Source organism: Lichenostomus cassidix, chromosome 10 (genome assembly GCF_008360975.1).
Source record: "Lichenostomus cassidix isolate B80296 chromosome 10, HeHo_3.0, whole genome shotgun sequence".
NCBI lineage: Eukaryota > Metazoa > Chordata > Aves > Passeriformes > Meliphagidae > Lichenostomus > Lichenostomus cassidix.
The window spans coordinates 16,547,376-16,567,199 of NC_139491.1; the positions used below are offsets into that span (position 1 = coordinate 16,547,376).

The 19,824-nt window shown below is 41.3% G+C and overlaps 1 protein-coding gene across 5 annotated transcripts in view; it reads left to right on the forward strand.

The window, feature by feature from the left end:
- Positions 1-6,315: 6,315 nt before the first annotated feature.
- The window catches only part of RAB8B (RAB8B, member RAS oncogene family), a 29,518-nt gene continuing 16,009 nt past the window's right edge, over positions 6,316-19,824 (forward strand). For 3 of the 5 annotated variants that reach the window (XM_085070879.1, XM_085070880.1, XM_085070878.1), the window contains exon 1: positions 6,316-6,561. In XM_085070879.1, the coding sequence (XP_084927005.1) occupies positions 6,438-6,561 (124 nt within the window). In that variant the 5' untranslated portion in view covers positions 6,316-6,437. The remainder of the gene's footprint in view (positions 6,562-19,824) is intronic. The other 2 variants (XR_014854347.1, XM_085070877.1) reach the window with 1 other exon arrangement.

Consider the following 19,824-nt stretch of genomic DNA (forward strand, 5'->3'; position numbering starts at 1 on the left):
ATACTTTCCTCTGCAGGCTGGCCTTTGAAATTAGGAACATAAACCAGTTACCAGCACAGTTCTTAAGTCTTAGCTGTTCCTGCTACCTTCCAGTCCTTTTCAAATGCATGTTATTTATCTGCAAGCAGAATGGAAAGAGGAGAATCTCTCATGGCATTTGATTCAGTATCTGAAGGAGAACTATGTTTTTCTTTGTTTAATAAAATATCATCACAATGTATAAAGCACCTACAACAAAATAGAACTTCTGAAGTGCCACCCTTCTTCACTTCTTCCTCCTAGCTTTCCCTTAGATGTCTTTCCTGCAAAGAGCCTCTGGTGCCTGAGGAAGACTTCAAAGTCACATTAAAAATTGGCTTCAGTGGCAGGAGGGGCACACAGGATGATCTGAAAACAGGATGTGTTTTGGACACATTCCTCTGTTTGGTTCTCTATTTTGGTTTTGCTTGGAGATTCATTTCCTTTTTGGAACTGCTTGTAAGTTCAGTGACCTGCTGTATTAGCCAATTCTAATGCATTACCTTTAATCTTAACAATTGAAACTTTTTTTGAGGTGTACTCTTTAAAAAATGGAAATGTAGCACTGAGTTAAAGTTGTCAGTTAGCAAGGAAAGAAATGCTGTCTGTACAACAGTGGCTTGGCCTACTGAGACACAGATAGATTCAGGTCTAAGAGAGCAACTTCCTATTTCCAGCCTTCTCCCAGCAAGCAAAGACTTTGATCTCATTTTAGAGAGAAAAAGAAAGAAACGTTATCTGTCTTCTAGAATGACAACAGAAAAATTCCAAAAGCTGATCTGGAAATGTTTAAAAACAGCATAATGACAGTTGGGTTTTTTCCTGTGTTGAGAGTGTCAGTTGAGAGTGTATTTGAAAGCTGAATCTGTGTCTCTGAGGACATGCATTATGGTGGGTTCCTGCTGGGCTGGGACAGCCTGCAAGCCCTCACTGTGATGAACACCTGCTGCCCCTGGTACTACTCTATTCTGCTCCATTTGTGTCCTGCAGCTTAATTTGGGTGTCTCCTTAGGATTTGCTATATGATGTTGTGAGAAAAATGGCTTTTGGGAGGTTTTACTACAGAACCTCATGCAAACTGCCTGTGGTCACTGACAAAGTGTGTAGTGACTGATTTCAAAAAGCCAAATTCACCCTACTAATGCTTATAGTGGTTGTCTAGAATACTAAAATGGGGATGGGTGTCTGTGTAATACTATCATTAAGACCATTTAGTTTTCTTTTTGCTAACCACCTCTAAACTGCACTCAAAATAAGTAGGTTCACTTCAAGTGGTATGTTTGATCCAGAATGCGGTCTGTCTTGTTTTGCCTACGCTGCAGAGTTAAGAATTATAATTTTAATTGATTGTAAACTAATGGTGTAAACCATGGCATGTAATAATTTGGTTTAGATACCCTTATGCTCAGATAGTTTAGATTAGCATTGGAAACTGAAGAAAGTCTACTTTTAGCACTACCGTAAGAGCATACTTTGAAATTAATGGATTTTACAGATAATTTTACAGTGCTTTTTTCTTTCTGGAATTGAACTGTACATACTTTATGCAATTTCCCAATAATTACTTGATTTAAACTCTTCTATATAAAATTCTGCAGTATATAAATATGGAAAATTCATACATTTAGATTACTGTAGTAAAGAAGAATACTGTTCTTCGTACATTCAACCAGTGCATTGATCTTAAAACTAGGAGTTAAAAGCAGGACACATTAACATATCAAATGCAGTAAGACAAAGTGTAGAATGAGCATAGAGTTTCTACCTTCAGTGAAAGATGTGTTTACTGGAAACTGTATTTAAGTGACTTTCTTTTAAAGGAGCATCACATGATGGTCATCAACAGTAATGAATTGCAGAGGCACTGCCAAAGTCACAGTTGTTAGAGATATGCATCGAAAATATTATTATATTGGCTATTCGAGTTCAAAAGCTAAGGAGCAAAGCTCATGTTAATGACTTGTGGTTAGGTGGCATTCAGGGCAAGATTACTTCATAAGATTGCAGGAATTGGACCTGTTGATTCCAATTAGTGCCAAAATAACAGGATCTTGGTTCGACCAACATGTTTTAAACTCTATTGTTTTTTTTAACCTTGTGCTTAAGCAATGAAGATGCAGAATTTTCTACAATTTTGTATGCACTGAGCAGAAGAGCTTCATTAAAGACAGATTTTCACACAGTTATCTTTTTACTTAACCAGTCTCACCTTTGAACTGAGGATGGGGGAAGGATTTTTGAAAGCTAGAAGTAATGATGTCTATCATTTGAGAAACTAAAGATGAGAGTGGGAATGAAGTAGCAATATAATCTGTTTTTTTCTTTAAAATGTAGGTGTTGGTAAACAAGTGTTTTCTGGCCTTTTTTAATTCGAATGCAAAGATTTTTGAACTTACTGCATATGAGCAGAGGTAGTAATTACATTTTGCCATTCCTATTAGTTCCTTTCTTAAACTGAGGGCTTTGACAGATGCACCTTACATACACCCCAGTGACTAATGGGATTCTGCCATACCTTGATAAGAACTCACCTATTTATTGAACTGTGGTACTGATCTACTTTTATGACCAGACGACCTGCCTAGTGGGTGAGGGAAAGGCTGTGCAGTCTGCCTGGACTTCAGTAAAGCCTTTGGCACAGTCTCCCACAGAATTCTCCTGGAGAAGCTGGCAGCCTGGGGCTTGGACAAGTGCACTCTACTCTGGCTTAAGAACTGTCTGGATGTCTGGACCCAGAGTGTGGTGGTGAATGGTGCCACATCCAGTTGGGACCAGTCCCTAGTGGTGTACCCCAGGGATCAGTATTGGGCCCAGTCCTGTTTGAGGTTTTTATTGATGATCTGGATGACAGGATTGAGGGATGACAGGATTGAGGGCACCCTTAGGAAGCACATGGACAGCACTAAGTTGGATGGGAGTGTTGATTTGCTGGAGGACACAAAGGCTCTGCAGAGGGATCTGCACAGGCTGGATTCATGGGCCAAGGCCGCCTGTATGAGGTTCAACAAGGCCAAGGGCTAGGTCCTGCCCTTGGCTCACAACAGCCTCCTGCAGCACTACAGGCTGGGGCAGAAGGGCTGGAAAGCTGCCCAGCAGAAAAGAACCTGGGACTGCTGGCTGACAGTGACTCACTATGAGCCCAGGTGTGCCCAGGTGGGCAAGGAGGCCAATGGCACCTGGGCTGTACCAGCAGTGGTGTGGCAGCAGGACCAGGACAGTGACCATCTCCCTGTGCTGGGGGGGTGTCCAGCTGGGGGCTCCTCAATTCAGGAAAGACACTGAGGTGCTGCAGAGAGTCCAAAGGAGGACAAAGTCTTGGGAAAGGTCTGGGGCATAAGTCTGATGAGGGGCAGCTCAGGGAGCTGGGGGTGTTTAGCCTGGAGAAAAGGAGGCTCAGGGGTGACCTTATCTCTCTCTCCAACTCCCTGACAGGAGGGTGTAGCCAGGGGGGGATCAGGCTCTTCTCCCAGGTAACAAGTGACAGGACAAGAGGATATGGCCTCAAGCTGCTCCAGGGGAGGTTTAGGTTGGACATTGGGAAGAATTTCTTCACGTAAAGGGTTATTAGGCGGGGCTGGGTGATTAGACTGGGTGATTAGATTGGAATGGGCTGCCCAGGGAGGTGATGGAGTCACTGTTCAAGAAAGGACTGGACATGGCACTTCGTCCTCTGGCTTAGTTGACAAGGTGGTGTCTGGTCAAAGGTTGGACTTGATGATCTCAGAGCTCTTTTCAAACCTTAATGATTCTATGATTCTGTTCAGGAAAAATAGTAGGGTAGTAATTTAGGGATTGTAAAGGGTTTTGAAATGTACAAAACAGAATCAAACTGTTACAGTGCCATCTGCTTTTACACAGTGACAAGAGGTAAACCATAGTTTCAAATGTGTTCTATTTCCTATATGTTCAGTGTTCCCCTCAGTGGTTCTCCCATGCCAGAAAAGAAAAGAATTGTTGATCTATGTGACTGTAATGCAGTATAAACCAAATGTTAACTTTTCCAGTTTGGTGCAATAACAAAGACTGGGTTCCAAAGTGTTTTCATGGAAGAGGTATGGTAGAGGTGTGGTTGTTGAACCTTAGTAGCTTTGATAGTACTCCTCAAAGTTTTACTAATATATTACAAGGTATACAATTGAACAATTACAGTTTTTTCATATTCTAGCAAATCAAAAATTGTAACTTGATTTTTATATCTTGTTTTTAAAGTTCATGGTTAAGTAAACATCTGTCCCTTGAATGTGGCAAACTGGCACTTTTCCAAATCAGAACAGAACACACTATTTCAAAGCACCAGTATAATTGAAGAGGGAAGTAATTTGCATTATTTTTCTATAAAAATACTCTTGAGTAACAGATGGCGATCGCAAACATATTGCTCCAGAGACATATGAAAGCCTATGTGTTCCATAAAACTCAAGAGTGAATATTAACCCCAAAATTTCTCTCTTGAATGCTGAAATGTGTTTGTGTAGTAATCTTCAGTATGGCCATAATTACAGTACACAGCAGCTCATGTCTCTGAAAGTACAGCTACAGGGAAATATTTCAGAGATTAGTTTTTCATTTGCAGTTTCTTATAATCCAATTATTCATGTTAGACTGAAATAATTAACCAATTTGGTCTGACTGCTTCAGTGCCAGGTTGCCATTATAATTTATAAACTCAATTCTTGTAATAAGTAGTGTAACAACTCATCTTAACATTAAAACAGCCCAATTGCTAATTATACAGTACAAAAATGAACCAAGCAGCCATGTTTCCAAATTCTGGCCTGAACTAGGCAGAGGTCCTCAAGTGTGTTTAAAAAAAAAAAAAAAAGAACTGGCAATTCCTCCCATCCTTGTTTGGCAGCTTTCATTCTCCTCTATCAGATGATATCCTGGTCTTCCAGAGGTCTCAATCAAACAATTATTGCAAATAAAAATAATTTTTTTCACTTGAATTACTATGAAGCATATAAATGTATAAATATAAAATTAGATTTTGATCCAATTAACTGGTAGTTAAATTAGCATTCATGACAAGCTCTAACTGAATTCACCTTATACAGAGATTTACTTCACATCTGTCAATGGATTTTTCATGACTTGCTACCACAAATGTATTGGCCAGGAATACCACCAAACTGAGACTCTTAACAGGGGAAATTTGGATAATTAATAAGTAGGAGCAGAATAGCTTTTGCTTTTTCAAGGATTATGAAGGCTGAAGGTATTTGTTTGGAGTAACTCCTCAGTGCACAAATACAGCAGTAGCCAGGCATTACACTGGATTAGTCCTATTTTAGCCCATCAAATTGTTGTTTAATGCCGTGGGGTGATTTTTTGTGTGCTTGCAGGAGGCTAACCATGTCTGACAGAGCTTGTATATTCAAAACTAATTTTGTTTGATTCTCTATAGAACTCAGCATATGTATTTGCTAAGTTAACACATATACAAAAAAACCCCAAAACACCAAAAAAATCCAAAACAAAACGAAACAAACCCAAAAATGAAAACAACAACAACAACAAAAAAAAAAAAAACCAAAACAAAAAAACCCCCCAACAAACCGAAAGTTAGAAAGGACCTTTTACAGTCATAGGCTGGGTTATATTTAATAGAAACTTTAATGAATAATTTGGGGAAAATTTCTTCTTCCTGTTTTTGCTAAGATGGAGCTGAGAGCTGTTCTAGTGATTTATAGTGTTAGAGAGTTCTGTTTATAGCTTGTCTGAAGGCTACAATTTTTAAATTAAATTAAAGCAGTAACTCTTTGTTGTCATTTTGAACTGTTTCAGTAGTGCTATTTATTTTTATAGTGCCTTGTGACATCCTGTGGGGAACACACGAGAATGAATACAGAATGAGGCTGCCTCGCACCAAGAGACAATTATTGGTGGAAAAAAGATGGGGAATTGTTAGAAGTGTTTATTGTGGAGTAGGTATCTTGTTACAGAATATCCCCGTTTCCAGTGTGACTTGAGACCACGTGAAAATAGTTTTTGTGTTGTGTACACAAGTTTCTCACTGAGCTGACATGCTCGGGGCAACATACAGACATTTGAGGTCTCACATCACGTAGAGTACGATGCCATCATTTACCGTGCCACTCGAGCACATAATTACATGACTCTCTCCCCAACTCTCGGTAGTTTCCAGAGAGCCCTAAGCCCGTGGCGCTGTGCCCGCGCGGTGCCAGCGGCAGCCAGTGTCCCCAGCGCCCGCCAGCCCGCGGACCACAGCCCCCGTCGGCCCGCCGGTTCCGGCGCCGTGACGCGCCCTGCCGCCTCCGCCCGCCCCGCCCCGCCTCTCCTCTCCTCCACTTCCCTTCCTCTCCTTCCCTTCCCCTCGCTCCCTCCCGCCCGAGTCCCGCCCTCCTTCCCTCCCGCGTTCGCCCCCTCCTGCTGCGGCGGCGAGCCGAGCCCAGGCGAAGATGGCGAAGACCTACGACTATCTGTTCAAGCTGCTGCTGATCGGGGACTCGGGCGTGGGCAAGACCTGCCTGCTCTTCCGCTTCAGCGAGGACGCCTTCAACACCACCTTCATCTCCACCATCGGTGAGGGGCCGCGCCGCGCCCGGGCGCCGCCATCCCGGCGGGAGAGGGTCCTGCCCGGGGCCGAGCGGGGAGCGAGCGAGGGAAGGAGGGAGAGAAGCGCGGGGGCACCGCCCGTCTGGCCGCCCGGGGCCGGGGCCGCGCTCGGGCCGTGCGGGAGAAGGGGCCGGGGCGGCGGGAGCTCAGCCCGGCCGCGCTCGGGAGGATCGTCCGGCGGGAGGAGGTGCCGCGGGCCTGGCGGGGCCCGCCGGGTGCGAGCCGCTCGAGCAGCGCCCGCCGTGCCCCGCCGCAGCAACAGTTGTGCCGGGCCGCGCCGCGCCGCGCCGTTGTTGTGCCCGCGGAGCTGGTAATGCAGCCCTTCCTGCCCGCAGCCCTTCCTGCCCGCAGCGCTGCCCGCCTCGGGCACAGCGGCGGCTCTCGGGCTCTCCCGTTGCGGGCGGCTCGTGTTTAGGGGCAGATTTTCAGCAAGTGGCGGAGGCAGGGGTTGCAGAGCTGCCTGTGGCCCCTGCCGAGCTGCGTAGTGACAGTGACCGAGCGCCCTGGGCGGCTGGTTCTACTCTCAGCTCTTCCCCAACACTTCGATATGTGTGTGTGCTCACGAACAGAAAACTCATGGCTTTGAGATCTGGAGTGGTTCCCTTTGAGCTGCTTAGTCCACTAGAGTTAGAAGCTCCGTAGTGACTAGGTGGAGAAACCTCGACAAAAGTTGAGTGTTGTTCTAAATTTGGTTGCGAAAAGGGGTTTCTTAGCTTCACTAACCATTTTTAATGACAACGAGATGTGATATATCAAAACAGGTTGTTGTGACTTACATTTCTGTAAGATCTGTCGGTTTTAAAATACTCTGCTGAAATAAACATAAGCAAAATTTCAAAGGCCTTCACTGAGATAGAGCTGAATGGAAATTACAGTGTGGCAAGACTTGAGATTTATGGTCAGCTACTTGTAGCTGAGGTCTCTTCTAAAGTGAAGTACACTGTTTTGGGGGTGAAGGGGTGAACTGCAGTGGGGGTTACTAGTATTTAGGAGGGCAAAACTAATGCTGGCTTTAAAAAATAACACTAAGAGAATGACTAGACTCTTTATTGAAAATTAATTAATTTAAAGATGAGTTGGATTAGTGTGTGACTTCTTGTATGTTACCCTAATGCCCAATCATTTTCAGACATTTTATTGTGCAGAACTTGGTGCACGAGGAAGAAACAATCTTTATTTAGGCACCTGTGATTGACTAAATTAGGTGTGGTGTCATTTCCAATGCTTTGAAAACAGTTTTTTGCGTTTTTCTGGCACGTTTCTTTTCTCTCAGTTTCCAAAATGCTGTATCAGTAACTACAGCTGATTGAGGCCTGTGTAGCATTTTACCTTAACAGGTATTTTTCTGTACCTGTGGTAGAATAAAAGGCTTAATAGACATTAATAAATGCTGTATCATTTTAAAAAATGCCTACTTTGGTACTGTGCTACTTCTTTATACTTCTAAAGAGATAGCTAACATAAATGGGTGTGTCTGTCTTCCAACCATTTTCTTGACGTTTCTTGAACTGCTTAGCCCCTTGATAGATTTTTTTTTCCCTAATTCACTTTGAAGTCTTGAGGACTATGAATATGCTGTTGTTTTTTCTTACCTTATTCAGTAAGCATAGGATTTGCTCTCATTTCCTTCCTTTATATTTGCTTTTGCAAGGACCTTATTTTCAAAATGAATCAGCTTGCAGAAACTTACTAATAACTGAGGTGTACTTCTAATTCCATAGGTAGTAGTTGTGATTTCGCAGTTACATTTTCCTTCTTTTAATTCCAGTCCCCTTTTATTTTTTAGCAAAGAACCTCCAAACAGCAAAGTTGACAATGCAGGAAATAGTGAAACTGTTCATAAAAGTGCTGACGTATGCTTGAATAAAAATACTTGGGGTTTTTTCAGTCTTCCTCATGTATTGCATATATTACTTCTAGGTCAATCATGTAACTCTAATCTGTTCTTGAAGATGTGCTCGTGTGCCCTTTGCTTTTTTCTCTTTCAGTGGCTTCTCAATATTAGTTGGTTTTTACAGTCATAACTGGTGCATCTGATGAGCTTTGGGGAATTCCTTTTTTAATAATTCTGCCTTTTTTTCCTTGACTGATAAGTCAGAGTTAACCCATAGTTAACTGTGGTGTGGAGGGAGGCAGGGATGCAGCACTTTTCCCAAAAAGGCAGCTCTGCCAGTTCAAGGTTTAAGGTGCCCAGATTAGCATTCCTCGTTGAGTACAGAGTTTTCCTGGAGTATGAGCTCCCAGGCTGTTTGGTTTGTATTTTCTCCATGAAGTGGATTCTGCAATGTGTTGGTACTAACGATGTGTGTCCAATTAACAGTGATTTTAATTAGTATGTGTGATATTGTGTGCCCTCAGTTCTCCTCTGGTCTGTCTCTGCTAACAAGATCAGACTTGGTTTTGCTGTAGAAGTCTAAGAAGGCGTATGCTTGGGATGTGTTGACATCAAATTCTATCATTTAATCTTATGTACTTACATGCTATTTGTGAGTGAGGTGAGTCATTTAGAGTTAAACATTTTTTAATAGTTACAACTTTTTTCTTAGATTTTAGGTCCAGAAGTTAAAACAGTCTTTGTTGCCATGATGAAAGGGCCCAGATCATATCTAAGTACCAGATAACTTTCTTGTACTTTCCCACTCCTGTTGTGCTTTAGTAGTTTAACTGGGGTTAGACCAGAACAATGGAAACACTTTCCAAAAGGAAAAAAGAAGGTAGGAGGGAAATACGGAAATACTGTTTTATTATAGCATAATTGTTTTATTTATCCTCAATGCTCATATTATAGAAATAAGTCAGTAATGAATTGGAGTTACTTTGTCATTGTGTGTGGTATACTCAGGTTGTACTTAGCAGATTCTTTTCTGTTTTGCTGTTACGCAAAACATGCCTGTAAGGCTACAACATCCATGTAGATTGCTTGGAGGTTGGGAAATGCTCCTTTGACTTTTCTCCTCAAGACTTTGGTCATGCTCATAATCAAAATCAACCTTGTACTGATTCAGACAGCAGAGCCTTCCAGCCTGGTGTCCTGTGGCCAACAGTTGCATAAGAAGTGTGATAAAAGTGCAATGCATATGTATTTATAATTAATCAGACTTCTTTTATTCTTTTTTTGAGTGACTCTTGGTGCAAGAGCCTTCATGTCTTTGTCTTGACTACCTGGCATAACTAGTACCTTCAGCAGACTCTGCTACCCATTATGAGAAGTGTACTAGTGGTCTTTGGCTTATTGGAAGCGATGTATTTTCAATCTGTGAAAGCACAGATTGGCTGTAAACAACTTTAGACGAGAGGTCCTTGCCCTTCAGCAACTTTTTAATTTTTTATACAGGGCTCTGTAGCTCTGTTAGGAGAATTTCTAAAAGTGCTGGCAAGTCATAATACTGCTGTGGTCCCTAGTGAGGATCAGCTTTTCACTGTGAACATGGGATAAACTTTTTTTACAACGGGAGTGTGTTATGTAAGGTTTTGTTGTTCAGTTTGCTTCCTGAGTGGAAACTTCTGCTTTTGCACACTTCTACATGGAAAGTAAAATGCAGTTGAGTCAGCTCATTTTCATATTTAACAGCTCCTAAAGCAAAACTTATCTTGGAGTATCTCATGTGCATTTTGCTAGGAGTTTCAATGCGATATACAAGAATAAGAAACATTAATGTAGCAGTCTCTAAGTATCTTAACTTGCTGTTCAAGTAGTGCTGTCTGGTAAAACTGGATTTGGTTTATCATTTGAAATAATAAGGTTTATTTTTTGCATTCCTTTCAACTTTTTTGTATCAACTGGTTTCTGTGAGAGTAAAGTCAAATCTTTGTAGCTGATAGCATTTCTGACTTAGTACAAAGGCTTGCTGACTGAAACAAAATTTGTCGTATTTATTTTTTTAATCCAGGATGATATCAGCATTTGGCAGGAAGTTGCCCATGAGATAGTACTGTATCTGAGAGTTGAAACCATTTGTTGATTTTACAGAAGTAACTTTTCCTTAGCCTACATCTTCCAAAATAGGACACTACTCTGGCAGGCAAGCACGTGTGTGCTGACCTTTGAACACTTCGATGAAAATCCTTTGTCAAGCAAAATTATCAACTTCCCTTTTGCAGTGAAATTTCCATGTCTGTAATGTGTAATGGAAATTGTTTTAGTGTATTCAAGTCAAATCATGTCTCACTGAATATTTCTTCTTTTCTTCTTCACGGTTGCTTATTTGTATGATTGACAAAGGATTGGTTGTTGCTTTGTTGGGGTTTGGGTTTTTTCCTCACCCTCCCATTAAGCTTCAGCATTCCCTATCCTCATTCAATCAATTTCTTCTGGGCTTCTCCAGATGGTCAGAGCTGTAGAAGAAAGCACATCAATGATAGATGAGCAGCGACAGGGAAGCATCAGGAGAGCATTGTCAGGAATGCTTTATTAATGGTCATTACTACAGACGGATTGTCATTTGAACTTTGAAGGGACTGAGATGAGTTCACTCATGCTCAGGTGGCACCGTTACACTTATCTACAGAGGGGAGGTGTGTGTGTGCAAGGCTTGTAGCATCTGGGACTAGGGTATGTCTTCAGGACAGGGTTTACATGGAATAGGGACAGACAGACAGTTTTGTGGAGGTGAATAAGAAGCCAGAAGAACAATTCTGTTTTCAAGGTCTGTGGTGGGTGGTCAGCAAGATGGTATCCTGATATTGGACAGGAAGTTGTAGCTGAAGGTATTGCAGGTTAAAAGGATTAAAGTTTGTGTCTCTTGTGACTTTAAATTTGATACTAACACCTAGCTGGTAACAAAGGACATCTTAACTTTGATTTTCATCTGCTGATGAGGTTGCAGTACCTTACTGTATTCTGTAAAGCCAACAATGGAATTGAAATTGTGTAGCTTTTATTAAAAATGCTGCTGCAGCTTTTGAGCTGCACATTTTACTCTGAAACACTGTGACAGATGTCTAACTGTTGATGCCTATTTCTAATTGGCAGATGGAGGTCTGTCTTGGCTGTGTGTTACTGGTTATTTGAGTGACAGGAGGGCAGTTTAGAGCTGCTTTTGTGACTTGGTTTGAATGCAAAGTTAAGAACACAGACTAACGTTGAATAAGTGTAGGAACAAATGTATTGGTTGATGGATGCAGGCTTTGAGAGAGGTATTGAAGACATACAGCTTTTGTTTGGGAATTTTTTATGTACCTTTTAGGAAGGATGTCCTAGTCCTTCTGCAGTAGGACATCCTTTTAGTAGAAATACATCTTGAACTGTCTTATTTTAGAATCTAACTGAAATTCATAATCATAATAGTATATGCAATGTTTATAATGATGCTTTATTTCATGTTTTGTGGTAGAAGTTAGGTGGTTTTAATTCAAAGGATGTTATATTGCTTTTTATCTTTAATTGGATGTTATGGTTGCTTAAGTACCAAGTCATCAGGCTGACTAGATATATAAAATAGCTCTGATGCTTTCCTAATGTGGATAAACTAGGAATAATAGTAACAACAACCAAGTTGCACTGTGTAAGGCTTTTGTACAGAGTTACAATCATAGACTCAGGATATCCTGAGTTGGAAGGGACCCACAAAGATCTTTGAGTCCAACTCCAGGCTGAACAGACCAAGTGCCCTCAGCTGCTCCCTATAAGGCTTCCCCTCCAGACCCTTCACCATCCTTGTGGCCCTCCTTTGGACCCTCTCTAATAGTTTTGTGTCTTTCTTTTACTGTGGCACCCAAAACTTGATCTGGAGGCTTTTAGTTGCTGGACTTGCAACTCAAAACTTTGGTCAGTAACTTCCTGTCCCAATAGAGGTTGCAGTGGGTTGTAATTTAGTGCCTTTTAAAGGGTTTCTGACCAGTAATTGCATCTAATACCAGTTTAATCTTGTGGTTTGTAGTAAACTTTCCTGTCAAGTGTAAGGTATTACACTTTGGATTAGATTGTATGTTAAAGGCAAGTAAAGTACTGCATGTTTCTCTTCTAAAGAGAACAAATGGCTGACCAAGTTTAAGATGTGTTAAGTTTGCTGCCATTGTGCAGACTCTTCTGCATTGGACACTAAAGGATAAAAAAACCCTGATGATGAATGTCAGTGGCATTGTCTTATATGTATGGCAAGCAGACTGGTCACCAGTAGGAGTGTGGCACCAAATCTGGAAATAAGGAAAAGCAGGCTGAGTATAAGAAATTGGGCAAAGCTAAAGCCAGCCAGGGAACTCATACAGTGCTTCCACACACCCCCCACCTCCCAACAAAATCCTTCTTTCTTTTACCTGCCAGAGGGAAATAGCTTTCCTTTACTGAATCAAAATATCTTGTCTGTATGGTGTAACTTCTGATGGGATTAAAGATGGAGTAAGGTATCTATCTCAACCCAAGCATGGAAGGAAGGAGGAAGATACAGAGCAGCTAACTGCCTGGGAGAACTTCTCTGGCTTAGCAGAAGGGATGTAGAGAGGAGTACTTAGAACCTGCAAAGCAGGAAAAGCAGATGAAGAAATTAAAGAATTAATTAAAATTAAAAGTATGGCATTCATTAATAAGTTGTGTGGCTTTGCCTGTTAATATAGGTAGTAAAAACCTTTCAAAAAAAGGTCTGTTTTGGTCATTCAGGTAAGAAGTTAAAGCAGGCCTTCTTCTCTCATGTCCTTTTACTTCCCAAACAAACAAGCAAAAGATAACCCAACCTCCCCACATTCTTATTTACCCCCATGTTAAAACATGGACTTAAAAAACCTCTGATGAAAATGATGTTTTGGGGCTTTTGAGAGTGCTGTCTGTAAAAATAACTTGTGTAACTTTAAACTTTCTACTTTGACTTTTTGGCCTGATTTTGCTGCCTTACTAGGTACTTTCTACAGTTGCTTCTAAAACACAGCTATATTTCAGACTCTAACTGAAATTCTTAGATTAGATTATTTATCTTAACAAAGATAATTCTTTCTGGATGAGACATTTTGGTCTTCTTGGATCCTTTTGGGCCGAGTATCAGTTAAAGCCAAGAGCTGTCCTAGTGATATTGTTGATATGTGGGGTTTTTTGTTGCATTTTTATCTATGTTTATGTTCCTGGTAATACTCTTGTTCTCTGTAGTTTTTCTTCTGGTGTAAGCAGGTCTGTGCCCTCCAAAGTGAGTGGAGTGTTCATGCATTCCTATAAAACTTCCAAACATTTCATCACTTTTGTCTTTACAGTGGTCACATGTCATTTATACCTGCTCTAGCTTTATCCAATTGAATATTTTTTTATCTCTTGATGCCCTTGTGGCATCTCTGAACCTCTCAAGGAGGTGCTTGGCAGTCTGAGTTGTTGGGCTGCAGCAGTGATCACCTGTCTATACCAGCTGTTCCCATGGTGTTTTCCATACTGTGTTAAATCTGCAGCTGATGGGGTTTGGATGTGGTGCCAGTTGCAGGCACTGCTGGAATAGAAGGTCCAAAGTGCATTGTTTCTTCTGTGTGAGGGCATTTTATCTCTAAGTGGTTATGGACTTGCCAGTTCTTGCTTTGCTTTGTGAATCCTGGGACAGTTGGTGTGCTCACTTTTCATGTAGCAGCTTTTCTGTTTTAAACAGACAATGTTTGGACTCCCAAAGTCTTTATTTCTTCACTCTGAATAACCTGTTTTGTGTAGAGCCCTGAAACTTTTAAGAGGCTTTTTAAAAAAGAAGTGGCATCTCCATTTCTCACTGGACAGACATATAGGTTTACCAGGACCACAAATTAGGGTACAAAACTAAACCTAATCTTTTTGGCCTGTTCTTATTGTCATGACTGAATCATAGTATATAAAAAATAAACAATGAACTTTAAATCACGGTGGTAAGGCAGTACTGGTTGCATAGCATTTTTTAAAAAGCCGGTTTTTTAACCTTTTGGATGCCTAAGATGCTAACTTTGGATAAAGTAATTATTCTTTTTCTTTTTCCTAACAGCAATATTCAGTTAGCCTTATCTTCATTAAAGACATCATTTTCTGTGTTTTCTGCATCTACAAACATAGATGGTTTATGTGCAAGAGGTGTGGGATCTTTTTTTCCTGTTCTTGGGGGTTCCACTTTGGGGTTGGGATTTTTTGGGCTTCCTTTTTTTTTTCTTTGTTTTGTCTTTTTTTTTTTGTCTTACCTATAAATTTATGCTTTTGATAAGGACCAGTCATGTGCCATCTTGTATTAAGCACTGGACTTCTGAAAGAAGAATCAAATATTTGTATTCATAAGCCATCTTCTAGATGGGAAATCTGGTGTTCTTACCCATTAAAGCACGTGGCAGAGGTTTTTTTCATTATGCAGAAAGCTGTACACTGCACATCCCAGAGACGTGAGGGAAAGAAGAGCTTCAAAGTAGATGAGAGATGCACAAGTCTCCCCCAGCTGCCTTACAGGTTGAGTGAGGGTGGGGTTGGTCCCTGGGAGGTCATTGCAGCTGTTTCTCTTCCTACCTAGCTGGAGTGTGAAGTGCAGAGCAATTCCTGCAGTGCCCTGGAGCTGCAGCTGGGCAGGTGATATCCTGCTGTGGGATCCACACAGGAGCTGCTGCTACCTGTAGCTGCTGCTGCAAGGGCTGCAGCTGTGCCTGGTTCAACAGAGCCTGTGCTCTGCTACTCACAGGAGGAGAGATGTGACTGGGAGTACCTGTGCTCTCAGCTTATGCCATCAGTTGTTCGTACCAATGGTGGTAAGCTGAATTATGGAACTCACACAGATGAGTGAGAAAAGGGGGAAAGGATTTGTTTGTGACACCTGGTCCTGGCAGTTCCTACCCCAGTTTCAGCTGTGAAACTGCAGCCTCAGCTCAAGTCTGTTGGCCAGTTTTAGTGTTTGCTGCTCTCCAGTTGCATGTTGGCGTGAAAAGGAATATGTTCTCTAAGCAGCCAAGTTAATGCATTCCTCTTGGAGAGAGGCAGTCTATAAATAATCCTTAAAATAAACAAGCTTGGCTGTCTGTATCAGTAGTATGATTCTAATATATTTAAAAATTATTTTAAATGAAACTGGGTTACCCCCCAGTGTAGCTTATCTTACATTCAAAATAGAATGAGAGGTAGACTATAAGTTAATTTTTGTGCACTTTCATAGTATCTGGATTGTAAGTTCTAAAACATTCTGCAGGAACTTAGCTCTCTTGAAGTTGGGCTGTTGTGACAGTTAATAATTTCACTTGTGTCAAGTAGTATTAAGTTTCTACTGTTATGTTTTTTATAGTCTTGAGTTTTGTATTGAGTGTTTTTTGTGTTTAAAATCATGCATTTCAAAGGTTGCTCGAAGCAGTCTGTGAATTGAATTGAAAACTCAGAGAGTTTCAGTGTTCAGGATGTTGCAGTGTCCACGCTGAAGCACTGCAGTGCACAGTTTGGTGGCAGAACTCAGAGGAGCACTGGTGTGAACAAGTGGCTGGAGAGCACTGGATTCAGATCTTAGTGTGGTGATCAGATCACACTGTAGGTTATTGAGCTGTCAAAACCAGGGATGTTTCAAAGTGTAGGTTGGTCTAATTCTGTTGATTATAAATTGTGTTCTGAATCCCTTGTTCTCTTTTAAGTAGAAAGTAGCTTATCTTAAGAAAGGAAGCTTAGGGTGGCAGCTGTGCCATAGCTGAGGGGACACGTGCTGGAGGAAGTGGCAGTTTGCTTGGCACCCTGAGCATTGAGCTGATCTTGGTCATAAGTTTCAAGGCCTTAGGAGGAGGAAACTGCCTTATGTTACACATACACATGGCATCTCCGTTCTTTATTGCCTTACCTACTTTAGCCATTTGTATATGTTGGTTTTGCCAGTGTTTAGACTCTAAGAGCCTTACTGTATTAATAACTTCCAAGGTGCAAGACACTGCTCTGTGCCTTGTTGGGTGGGACACTAGTGTTGTGTTCTTTGTGTGGATGAAGAGTTAGATGAAGAAAGGCCAGTTAACCTCAGGGAGTCTATTCATCAGCCCACTCGAGGTTACTAGTGTAACCTGGGCTGCCCAGGAGGAGTGGAATACAGTTTGTCCCTCTAAGTTGTGAAAGAGTAACTAAAACTGTCTGCACTTGTGTTCAATTCTAAAATAATTAATTTTACAACTTTTGAAGAAATGTTGACCTTTACCCTGGTGTGTTGCCTCGTATTAGCCTGCTGCATTTTTGAATGGGTGCAATAAAAGACTGCTGCCTCTTTAATTTACATACTGATACAAGACATTGCTGAGATCATCTGAAAATTCTTTGGAGATGTTACTAGGGACTAAAGCCAAATGTTCAAGTTCAAAATTATTAGACTTTGTTCTTTTGTATGAGGCTGTATGACACACTGGTATGTTGCAAGGGTTCCCCACCCTGCCTTTTACGCTGATCTTGGCTCCTACTTAGTAATTTTTAATTTTTACTAGAATTATTCTGGAAAGATCTAATATAAAAGCAAATTTCTGAAGCTTCATTTATCTACCTTTATAGATTGAGACAGTATACTGATGTAGCACAAGAAAGTTTTGTATTGAAAACCACATAAAAAAATAGTTGTGTATTTAATCCAAACCCTGCAACACCTCCTGCTGAGAACAACAAATAAGGAGTAATCCCTGGGTAAGCTTGTGGGGAAAATCTGTGGGAACAAATTGATGTCCCTCAGCTGTTGGATATATGAGAAGTTTCTGGAGTTTTGTGCTGTAGGTCTGTCCATGGAAGATGATGAAACTCCTGAGCTCTGTTCCTGTGTGTACACACCCAGCTCCTGTGTGATCAGGGCTGGTATCTGGTGTGTGTCACCTCGTGGTGGCAGAGGTGTGTGACAGGGCCTTCAGAGCTCACAGCCCCTCAGAGTGTGTGCTGTGGAGATGCCCTGGCAGCAGATGATGCTGAACTGCTGCTGTGTCTCAGGGATGCCAGGCTTGTGCTGGTGCTCTCAGCTTCCAAGGCACCCTTGGAAGGATGAGCAGGACAGCAGCAGCTGGAGCAGCTGTGCTGTGGAGCACTGCTGTTTTCCAGCTCAGCTGCTCTTTCGTGCAGCTTCAGCCACTTGCTGCTCACAAGGTGCACAGCCTATAGGGAGAAGTGTTTTCCAAGTAATTCTCTCCCAGGAGTCAGCAAACTGAGGGTGAAGCATATTGGTTTTCAGTTATGTGCCTCTTCTCACTTCCTTTTTTTTTTTTTGAAGTTACAAATCTCCTTGCTTGGCTTGAAGGTGCTTTAAATTCACTTAACCCAAGTGACTGCAGAAACCATTTTCCTTTCCTTTTGTATCTCTTAAGACTCTTATATGTCTCACAGTAAAGAATTTGTAAGATGTTCTTTTCCAGCTTGGCCCATTGAAAAAAATCAAAACCTCACATGTAAACACAGTAGGCTAGGAAGGACCAATGCTGTGAAGTTGGATCAAACCCAGCTTGAAATTTGATGCATAAATTCCTATTTTTCTCATGCTGGTTTGCTTAAAAGGGTAATGAGACTTTGTGCCTTGACTCCTTCCCCAGTCTTGTAATGCATTCCTTTTTATTGTGGTCTGTGTCCAGTGGTGGTAAGTGCCACAAAGTTCTGTTTACCAGGGAATCCCATTTAAAAAAATGTTTTATTTCCATTTAATTCTTCCATTCTTACTTCAAAGGATTAAGGTAAGATTTAGAAAAGTAGGAAGACAGCTTCTTTAAGAGGGTGAGGCTTTAACTATATGCAGGTCATGCAAAACAGTTCCCTTTTTGTTTTAATAGACTGTGGTGCATCTTTTATGTTCTTTGATAGATTGGACTAAAATAAGACTGTTTTCTAGTGAGCAAATCAGGTATTCATTTTTTTACAGCTCCTTTGTCAATTTTTGTGTTCACTGACTTCTTAAAATTTCCTAAGCTTATATATTAAAAAAAACCCCACAGGTAAACAATTTAAAATACTAGTACATTCAATAATTTTTAAAAGTAAAATAAAATATTGATTTGTCAGACATGGAGAAATACCCTGCTGGGGTAGGCTATCCAGGCTAGTGTATGCTGTCAGAGATTGGTGTTTATTTGCATCCTGAAAGGTGTTGATTTCCTGCTACAACAATATAAGGTCCAGCTGCTGCAAACTAGTGTTGAGCCATGTGAAAAATTAACTTAAAGTACTGGTGAATTGGGTAATAAAGGTAGAGATTAAGAATTCTAATATTTGCCTGCCAGTGGCAGGACTTTTGGTTTTGGCTTGGTTTTTTAACACTCATTTGTATATGTTTCTTTTCTGTCTGCCTTTTCCTGTTCATAAAAAACATTCAAGAATGTGACCGTTCCAGAAGCATTTTGCTGAGCAGACTGAAGACCCTAGAACCCTTTACCTTCAGGAATTATTTTCTGGTACAGTTGGAACAGCTTACTGGCTCCAACCAGAATACTTGGGTTTGGTTTCTTTGGTTTCTTTGTGCTGTAGCATTTTCTGCAACAGTAATTTTGTTGAAAAGAAGAAACAAGACAATCTGTCCAAACAGTGGTACTATGTAGGGAGAAGTTGTAGTGGAGTCCTAGCTGGAACAGATACTGTAGCATGAAAAACCTGAGATATTGTCTCTGATGGCTGCAGGGTTTAAATCGGGGTGAGGGAAGAACAAAAGAGCAACAGTGATGCTCTGAGAGTAAGCTACTGTTCTAAAAACTAAAGTAACAAAATGAACTTTTTCAGCCTCCCTGCTCAGTTTGTCCTTCCATTCCTGTAACAATTGTGTTGGGCCAGTTTGTAAGGTTCATGGTAGAAAACCACTGGTACTAGAGCTGGAAAAGGAATCTCTCCATACATACTGCTGGGCAGCCCTGGATGGTTACTATTGTAATATTGTGGGCCCTTTCTAATATTTCAAGATGTCTCTTTAAAATGATTGCATTTCAGCTTAATTATGGGTGAAATCTGCCCAGGTGGGTTGGAAAAAGAAGAAATGTAGCTGGGGAGTAGAGTGGTGGAAGAGGTGGTGGCAGAAGAGCTTTGGGATATGAGATGGAGATGACTTCCTGGGCTAAACCAAGGGAGGCCAGGGGAGGCCAATCCCCTAGCCCGTGGCATTTGGCTGTGTGGCAGTGAACAGTGGCATGCCCTGAATTTTATTAGCTTTGCACAGCAATGCAAGGTAGACACAGCAGCATAAAGCTGCCGTGGTTTCCTGTGGGAATCTTCATGTGGCACTAATGATGCTGCCCAGTGTATTCTTAGATAGTGTTGTTGGAAGCTATGGAAGCAAATACCCTCAGAAAAGTGAGGAGAGAGGATGCATCCTTATAGTTAGCAAGGATCCGGAAAGGATTTTGAAGAACAATAAG